The 9172-nt window shown below is 56.1% G+C and overlaps 1 protein-coding gene across 2 annotated transcripts; it reads right to left on the bottom strand.

The window, feature by feature from the left end:
• Positions 1 to 3091: 3091 nt before the first annotated feature.
• Positions 3092 to 8865, bottom strand: FGF1 (fibroblast growth factor 1). 2 transcript variants are annotated; one of them, XM_068206256.1, is made up of 3 exons: positions 8672 to 8865; positions 5327 to 5430; positions 3092 to 4640 (listed from the first exon to the last, which is right to left on the bottom strand). In XM_068206256.1, the coding sequence occupies exons 1-3, from the start codon at positions 8838 to 8840 to the stop codon at positions 4449 to 4451; spliced, it is 465 nt and encodes a 154-aa protein (XP_068062357.1). In that variant the 5' UTR covers positions 8841 to 8865; the 3' UTR covers positions 3092 to 4448. The 2 variants fall into 2 exon arrangements, with proteins under 2 accessions (XP_068062357.1, XP_068062356.1); XM_068206255.1 differs by having other exon boundaries at positions 3092 to 4643.
• Positions 8866 to 9172: the final 307 nt, after the last annotated feature.

Raw genomic sequence — 9172 nt, forward strand, 5'->3', positions numbered from 1 at the left:
TCTGTGCCTCAGGTGATAAATTGATAAACGTGTCATGGCTCAGCTCCGGAAACTGGGCAGGGAAGGATGTGAGTGACACAGGATTCATATCCTGGAAACGCCGCCGTGTCATGGCTGGGGAATTCAGCAGGATAAATGCATTTGTCTGTCCTGCTGCAGGCAATCTGCTTAATGTGGGAAGCAGAGTTTCCTGTAGCACCGAGCCGGTGGGAAGGGAAAACCCTGAGAGGCAGGAAGGGCCAGGGAGAATTAAGCAGGTAAACCCATTAGCAGTGACCACCTCTTTGTGTGGGGATTACACAAAGCTGCTGCTTTTGGATGCTCAGCGTCTCGGGAGGAGCCAGGGCTGCGAGTGGGGGCCTCTCCCCTCTCCTGAGGGGCTCGACCCCAGAGCTGGGATTAGCACTTGCCACAAGCTGCCCTCACTAGCCAGAACAAATTGCTGCACGTGCTGAGACAGAGTCCAACCTGCAAGAACCGTGGTGATGCTGTGAGGCAGAGGTTTGGCAGGCTTTGCTCAGCAAATCCCTCCACTCTTCCCAATGGGACCTTCCTCATGGAAGTCGCCCCTCTTTAATGAACAGATTTACACTGTTCTGCTACTCTGGACAGAGGTTTACCCCAGCTCCCTTCTCAGCTTGGGAATTCTTCAGATACTGGCTCTAAAAGCGGAGTCAGGGCACAAAGGGGAATAGATGTGTTGTCCCAAGAGCCTCTCTCAGTCAGGGCATCCCAAAATGGTCTGGCATAAGCTCGGGCCAGTGGGGAGGGAGCTGTGGGGTGCAGTGGAGGGTGCTGGGGGAGGGTGTCTGTAGGGGGGACACCCAGTGCCAGGGAGAGCTGCAGGGATGGGCATCACCAGTGCCCAGGCCGGGGCTGCCGGGCTCCCTGGGTCCTTGCTGGAGCCTCCGAGGGGACGATGCTGCCCGACCGCGTGGTGGCCAGCACTGTGTCCCACAGCTCCCGTCCCGAGACGTGTGTGTCCTCCGGCAGCCTTCCCAAAATGCCAGCCACAGGAAAGCAGCAGAAACCCAAGCTTTCCTTTTGCTTGGACTCCCATCAGTTCGCAGACTTTACTAACAGACCATTCCAGGCTCCCTCGCTCGGGTTGGTTTGGCTCTTCGGCCCGGGGCCGAGCTCTGTCTCACGGGCAAAGCAGCCCCGGGTGAGAGGAAGAGGAAGGAGAAGCCACGCTGTGGGATGAGCGTTTAGCCGGGAGCGTGACCCCGCTCGCCCCGTGCTGCCCCCCACGGGGGTCCCGGCCAGCCCCGGCCCCACGCGGGGCTGCCCGCGGTGGGCGAGCAGCGGCAGCTCCGCGGCTCCTCTCGCTCCATTTGTGCGCCAGCTGCTGAGCCAGATGTTGGCGCGGCCGTGCCCAGCGGCAGCGCCGGGGGATGCCCGGTCCCCGCTCCCGGCCGGGCTCCGGCGCCTCGGCACCGCCACCTCCCGGGCATCCCGGCGGCTCCCGAGTCAGCCCGGGGGCTGAGCTTATTCATTTCCTTTATTCCACGGTGCCTCCCGGGCACCCCGGAGGGGACGCGCGGTTCCCGTGCCAGCCCGCGGGGCCGAGTTTATTTATTTCCTTTCTTGCGCGATGCCTCCCGCCCTGCCCGGCCCTGCCCAGCAGCCCTCTCCCAGCACGCTCGGGCTCGCAGCACTTACCGGGAGAGGTATCCACGTGTAACGATTTTATTAAATCTCATCATTCTCCTTTTTGGCCTCTCACGCTAAGCACAAACACCCCGAGGTGAGCGTGGTTTCTCGGGGCAATGCTGGCTTGTCCATCTGTCTGAAGCAATTACTGCGCCTTCCCCGGGGATTATTTTTCAGACCAGGTGTTGACATTTTTCCCCAGCTGGGTGTCAAGCTGTACCTGCGGGGGCGGTTTTGGAGCAGCAGAAGCCTAACGAGAGCGTGCCCTGGGTTAATGAGGTGTTGCAAGACAGCACAGCTAAATCCAGCATTACACGGTCCAACTTTCCAGTTTAATTAGAAACCTGCATCTCCCGCTCATGCATTAATTCACTTTTTTCACTTGAGTGACAGCTCAGCCTCTCACAGGGTAGGTGACCACTGTGTTTAAGAAGCGTGGGTGTTGTTGGCTGTCCTCATCCCCCTGTCTTGCCCAGCTTTGTGTTTGCCATGCGAATATCATGCTGGGCCCACCAGAGCAGCTGAGCCAGGCAGTGGGTGCCTCTCTTGGCCAAGAGGAGCAGCTGGGACCTGCAGGATTAGCAGAATCCACCTTTCCCCTCTATTTCCTTGTGGATGCCACAGGTGGGAAGCAGCTCTGAAGGGCCACAGGGAGGGTGCAAGGACCTGGCACATGCTCCTTCCCAGCTATGGCTCCACCACTCCCATGCCAGCTCCCTGTTTGCTGGCAGCCCTGGGATTACAGAGATGCTATCAGTGCTGGGGAGAAGGTTTGTGCAGCAAGTGCAGAAGTTCAGGAGAGCAGTAATTAGCAGAGCAATTGTAAAGTACAGCAATTAGTGGCTAATTGCTGCTGCAGAAATATGCAAGGCAGCCTTTTATTCCTTCCTCCGTGTGGGATGGCTGATCCCTGTTTGCTGGGAGCAGGGAGCACTTGTGTCTGCTCCCCATCCTTGATGGCAGGATAGGACAAGGGGGAAATGATTTAAGATGAAGGATGGTAGGTTTAGATTTTATATTAGAGAGAAATTCTTCCCCGTGAGGGTGGTGAGGCCCTGGCTCAGGTTTTCCAGAGGAGCTGGGATGCTCTGGGTGGAGCATGGCAGCGGGGTGTTCTGGTGATGTCCTCAGCTGGCAGGAGTGGCTCTTGAGCTGCCCTTGAGCTGCTTAGGAGATGTGCACTGTGCCAGCAGTGGAGAAGCTCAGCTTCTCAGGGGGTTTGGGAGCTACCAAGGGGCCTCAGTGCCATTTTTAGAGCCCCATTTGGTCAGACACAGAGGCAGTGGGAGGAATCCCTCCGGAAATGGGCGTGATGCTCTGCCGCCCTTGTGCAGCCCCTTGCTGTTGTATATCACACCCTCACACCACTCACTGCCACTGCCCCAGCCCCATCCTCACTGGGACAGCCTCAAGGTACCTGGAATTACGTATGGACAGCTTGTAGAAGAGACATATTTACTTAATAAATAAATACAAATAACATATGGCAGGTACTAGCATGAAATACACACTACTGATGTTGTGAGGGAGATAAGGTCTGAGGCTGGAGCTTTGCCTAGTTCAGCTTAACGTGCCCAGCTGGCACACCAGGCTGGCCCTGGATAACGGGACTGACAGTGCAATCTGGAATTGCTCGGGGGCATGTCAGAAGCTACACACCTGGATGGATAAATATATTAACACACAGTATCCAGGGAAGCTTTGCCTTAGAAAGCCTGGGGACACAAAGTGTGCGCTTGTCTGGGAGCCGGCGTGACCCTCGGGCACACTTCTGGGTGCCTGCCCAGGGCAGGTCCCGGAAGCTGCAGCGTGGTCATGGCACACATGGGCACAGGGCTTAGGGTCATGGCACACACTGCTGAGGGTCATGGCACACATGGGCACAGGGCTTAGGGTCATGGCACACACGGCTTAGGGTCATGGCATACACGGCTGAGGGTCATAGCACACATTGGCACATGGCTTAGGGTCATGGCGCACACTGCTGAGGGTCATGGCACACATGGGCACAGGGCTTAGGGTCATGGCACACACTGCTGAGGGTCATGGCACACATGGGCACAGGGCTTAGGGTCATGGCACACACGGCTTAGGGTCATGGCACACACGGCTGAGGGTCATAGCACACACGGCTGAGGGTCATGGCACACATGGGCACACTGCTGAGGGTCATGGCACACATGGGCACACATTGCTGAGGGTCATGGCACACATGGGCACACACGGCTGCGGGTCATGGCACACATGGGCACACATTGCTGAGGGTCATGGCACACATTGGCACACTGCTGAGGGTCATGGCACACATGGGCACAGGGCTTAGGGTCATGGCACACATGGCTGAGGGTCATGGCACACACGGCTTAGGGTCATGGCACACATGGGCAAACATGGCTGAGGGTCATGGCACACATGGGCACACAGCTGAGAGTCATGGCACACACGGCTGAGGGTCATGGCACACATTGCTGAGGGTCATGGCACACATTGGCACACTGCTGAGGGTCATGGCACACATGGGCACACTGCTGAGGGTCATGGCACACACTGCTGCGGGTCATGGCACACATGGGCACACAGCTGAGGGCAGGGGCAGGTGGGGCCCCATGGACCTCGGGATGGTGTCAGGGCTCATCCCCTCATCTCTGCAAAGCTTTGTGCAGAGCAAAGGGGCTCTGCTTCGGCTAGATTTGGCAAAGCCTTGACCTAAAGCTCGGAGCTCTGCTGAGCTCTAAGGAGGCAGCAGCAGTTGGGTTTCGGGGTTTGGGGTCATCGCTGGGCTTCGGGGCCGGGCCTCAGTCGGCCGAGACGGGCAGCGGCAGGAAGAGGATCGCCTTCTGGCCATAGTGAGTCCGCGGGCCCAGCTTGCTGTTCCCGTTCTTCTTCAGCCCCACAAACCAGTTCTTGTCTGCGTGCATTTTGGAGACGTAGGTGTTGTAGTGGTTCTCCTCGAGCCTTTCCAGGAACAGACACTCCTCACCCAGTAACTGCTGAAAGAGAGCCCGGGGGAGGGACAGTGAGCCGGGGGTGCTCCTGACGTGACAATCCCAGCTCAGCTCTCCCCTCTGAGGAGCCATCCGGACCCTCCTCTGAGATTTCCACGCCCCAGTAAAGCTCTTATTTAAACTGCGGGGTAGGTGGCCTTGATTTACTCCCTGGGCCGCTCCTGTGGCAAGGTGTCTGTGACCTGGGAATTTTAATTGGCAGCGACCAATCAGCCCCGTGCTCCATCAGCCGCTCCTGGCCCTGGCTCCTGCTCTGGCCCTGAGCTGTGTGGGGGCAGCTGCAGGCTCAGAGCACAGAACCAGAACAGTTTGGGTTGGAAGGGACCTTAAAGACCATCGAGCTCCAGCCCTTTGCCATGGGCAGGGACACCTACCCCGGGTGGCAGCTGCTGAGGGGCTGCAGAGCAGCTGCTGCTCCAGGTATGAAACACAGTATTTATCAAGTGTCAGATAGGAAATACAGTATTTGTCAGAGGCAGGGCAGTAAACGGCATTATTTGCTAATTTATTTATGTCCCCCCAAAATAAAGCCAGATGCAGAGTGGCTGTGCAGCTGCCAGAATCACAAACAGAGCCTGATTTTTGCCTCTGGTTTGCTGTACTCAGCTGAGATGTCTGCAGCCCTCCAGCCCTGTCCACGTCTGATCCCACGGGATCCTCCCACCTACCGAGCCGTAGAGCAGCCCGTTGGTGTCCATGGCCAGGTACTGCCCCGACTGGGTGCTCCTGATGTGCACCACCCCCACGCTCTCTGCACTCAGCTGGAGCTGAACTGGGAGTAAAAATAAAACAACAACAGTGAAAGGAAAATAGGGAAAGGCGGGGGGAAAAGAGCTGCCAGGAAGTTTAGTGGGGTATTTTGTTGAAGTCTGGCTTATAAAGAATTTATAGGAAACAGTACAGTGTGTAATAAAAGTGTCTCCTTGTACCCTCTTCTTCAAAGAAATCCCACAGCCATCCTTTAGGAACCAAAGACCAATTTTTCCCTTATTTTACATCAAAGGAAGGACAGCCTTTTGGTTACGATGCTGGAATGGGACACAGGAGATTGGGGTTTTAAATCTGGCTCTAATTTACAAATTTCTCATGTGGTTTGACAAGACACTTAAGGAGTGACATATGAAGAAGTATTTTGAGAGCTGAGCCAGGGATGGGCAGACTCCAGATGCCTGCACTGCAACCCCCTGATGCAAAGCATCCCATCCAGCCGTCTGCTGCAGCTGGATTTATCCAGAGCATTGTAGATGGGGAATGGGGAAATAGAAAAGGCTGTGGCTGCAGTCACAGTGACTTGCAAATTCCAGCTCTTCCCAGTGATCGTTCCCATCTCATAGGCAGCTTCTTTCCCTAAGATTTATAACAGCAATATTTAGGTTAGTTGGAATGAAGTATGAACGGATGTCTCTGCTCCAGCTCCTTCCTTCCTGTTTATATTTAATTTATTTATCCTTATTTAGATGAGGTAAAAGGCAGTGTTACCTCTTGGCCTGGTGGAACATCCATTGCAGTGAAATCTTTGCTGTAATGGTTCACATTCTTCATTTTTGGCATTTCCTGCTCAGTAAATGATAGTTAATTAGGAAGCAGTGTGGGTGCAGGTTTGCAGGAACACTTGGCCCCCGTGCACGCCTGGTTTGGCCTGGGAATGTGCACTGGGAAAACCCCAGCCCACCTGCATTCCCTGAGGTGCTGCAGACCTGGGACCTGGCCGAGGAGCAGTCCAGGGAGAAAAGAGGGAAATGGGATGAAAAGGATGATGCTGTTCTAAAAACTATCCCTGAGAGGGGAGTGAGGGACCCTCCTGCTGCCAATGGGGATGTTGAGGTTTTTGGCCAGAGAGGGAAGGAGAACTGTGGGTCCGGAGGAAGGAGCTTGTGCACTAAATTGTTTCAGGTTCTCTTCCAGGTCTGTACAGAGATTTCCCTCCATGAAGTAATGGGATGGAAGTGGGAAAAGGTGACTTTGTGTAGAGATGAGCATGCACTTCATCCTGGAGAGTCTGCAGTGTCCAGGTAAGATTTCTTTCCATTCCTTGCTGCAAGCTTAGAATATCCACATAAAAGATGTGGGAAGTGGATCCTGATGTGGGCTGGACAACAAAGGCTTAGAAAGAGTGACTCCTTCTTCTCTTCTTAGAGATCCTCCCTGATTCTGAGGCCATTTAAGAGAACAATAAGGATTCTCGGCATTTGTCTGGAACAAAATGCACATGGGCACGGGCAGTTTGCAGAGCACTGGTGCAGCTGGAACGCTGCTGTCCCCTCTGGCCTCCCAGTGAACCCTGGGTGTTCCTGTGCCTTGTCCCTCCCTGTCCCAGCTGGGTGACAATGTCCCACAGTGCCAGTCATGGTCTGGGCTGCTCCTCTTGCACACCAGGGAATGATGCTGAGCAGCTCCATCACGTTCCAGGCGCAGGGGCAGGACCGTGGGCAGCCACGGGTGCTCAGAGCAGGGTACCTCTCACCGAGGCTGCTCTGCTGGCATGCAGCCCTTCCAGGAGTTTCCTCTGTAAATATTAGTATATTCCTATATCCCAGTTTACGAGATCATTTACAGGAGGTTCCTTTCTGGCAGAGGTTTGCAAACATGTGGCCCCAGGCCAGCAGCCAGGGAGGTGTGAGCGTGCTGGGATGCAGGACCTGCCCGCACTCACTGCCCACGTGCACGGTGCAGCCCTGGGGACCACGCCAAGGTGATGGAGCTGCTTTTCCAGAGGGAAAAGGACTGGGCTGTGTGACAGCATCCACGCTGTGAGACATCAGCCTGAGGCAGGGCACAGGAGTGGGCTCATGGCCTTGGTGGCTCCCCATGTCCCAGGAGATGCTATCTTGGTCCTGACCTCTCCTTCTGACTCCAGCAAAACCTCTGGAAAATGCTGCAGAGACACTGCCTGAGCTCATACCACCTCTCCTGGTGGGTCTGTGAGCCCAGTCCTGTCTCTTGCAGATCCTTTGGGTCATCATCCAGCCTTTCCAGGGGTTTGAGGGTTACGTGCTGGGTTTATTCCTGCCTGGAGGCTGAAGCTGCACGCTGTGTTTATCCAGCCTCAGGGGGCTCATCTTCATCCATCCCCCTGCACTGCCTCGTGCTGGGGAGACAGTGTTTGTAATTAAAACTCGGCTCTAAACTGTCTGTCAGTAAAACAACAATAGCGAGAGGAAAGGTTAGGTTTGGGGGAGAAGCCACATGTGTGCTTGTGGTTTAAAGAAAATAAAAGTGCTTTTCTTAGCACTTTGTAAGGCTGGCTTGGCTCCTCCCAGCCCTTCCTTCTAACGAGATAGGAGCCTGGCAGGTCCCGGTCCCATTCCAGTAAACGTTCAGGATATGAACCTGGAGGCTGCTGCCAAGGGGAAGAGCCCAGCCCCGCTGCCCACGGAGCCCTGCAGGAGCTTTGCTGTGTGGCCTGTCCAGCTCTCCTGGGCAGCGGGTTAAAAAATCCTCTGAAGAGTTTTTGGTAATGTAAGAGCACAAGAAGCATTAAATTCCCAATGATTCCTCGGTGGAACAAGTGGTGGCTTCTGTGGGAGCAGCTCCTCCCGGCAGAGGTGCCAGTGTCCCACGGGCTGGAGCCACCACGGTCACTGACTGCAGGGATGGGGACAGCCAAGGGGAGACCCTGGCAAGGGTGACCTAGTGAATGGCTGTGGCGCACGGATGGCAGTGCAGGGACAGCACAGAATTCCATGTGGTGCTGTGTGTGTGGGATGCCAGGCTGCCCTGAGCCCCCCGTGCCAGGGCCAGCTCCCTGTGTGAGCCAGCCCTGCTGTGTCCCCGGGTCTGCCTGCCCGCCATGAGGTGAAGCCAGTGCCAGGTTTAATACTGGAGATGTCGATTCCTGCACCTCACGTCTACACCTGGAGAGCACACATGCGACACCTCCCCTGCCCTGTGTCCCAGCTTTGGTGTGTTTGGTCCCTGGGAGGTGTGCTGTCACACCAACCTTGTGCAGATCCCGTTTTCCCCAGCTCCCCCCTTCCCATCACAGCCCCAGGACGCCGCCCGGGTTTGCTCACTGTGCTCGTCGCTGCGGTCCCTGGTGCCATCCACGGTGCCGTCCGGGAGGATGCGCAGGAAGTGCCCCCCGTTGCTGCAGTACAGCAGTTTGGGTTTCTTGTAGTTGCCCGGGGGCAGGTTGAACTTTTCGGTCAGGGCGCTGAAGGTGGTGATCTCCCCCTCGGCCATGCCGCAGCCTCTCCCAGGGCCGGGCTGCAAGAGAGGTGACAGCAGGGGTGACACCGAGTGCTGGCACACGCTGCTGCTGCCGGGCTTTAAAGGCAGGCAGGCAGGGAGGGAGGGAGCCGGGGGTCCCGGGCTGGCTGGGGGCCGGTGATTCACAGCCCAAGGGGATGCTCCCCCAGCGTGGGAGGTGCGGGGGGCTGTCTTCTCGCTGGGTGGGGCTGGGCAGGAGGGACTCTGTCCTTTTAATTTTATCACGGTGAACTCTGTTTTTGTTCTCCTTTCTATTGACGTACGTGCTAAAATTACACACCGCTCAGAAAACCAGCTTGAAAAAC

Source organism: Anomalospiza imberbis, chromosome 15 (genome assembly GCF_031753505.1).
Source record: "Anomalospiza imberbis isolate Cuckoo-Finch-1a 21T00152 chromosome 15, ASM3175350v1, whole genome shotgun sequence".
NCBI lineage: Eukaryota > Metazoa > Chordata > Aves > Passeriformes > Viduidae > Anomalospiza > Anomalospiza imberbis.

What these genes read in the sequence shown, in the direction of transcription:
- FGF1 (XM_068206255.1), bottom strand. Translation starts at nt 8,840, where the DNA reads ATGGCCGAGGGGGAGATCACCACCTTCAGCGCCCTGACCGAAAAGTTC. An exon ending in GGACCGCAGCGACGAGCACA is followed by an intron (nt 5,431 to 8,671) that starts GTGAGCAAACCC and finishes TTTTACTCCCAG; the next exon opens with TTCAGCTCCAGCTGAGTGCA. An exon ending in ACGGGCTGCTCTACGGCTCG is followed by an intron (nt 4,644 to 5,326) that starts GTAGGTGGGAGG and finishes GCTCTCTTTCAG; the next exon opens with CAGTTACTGGGTGAGGAGTG.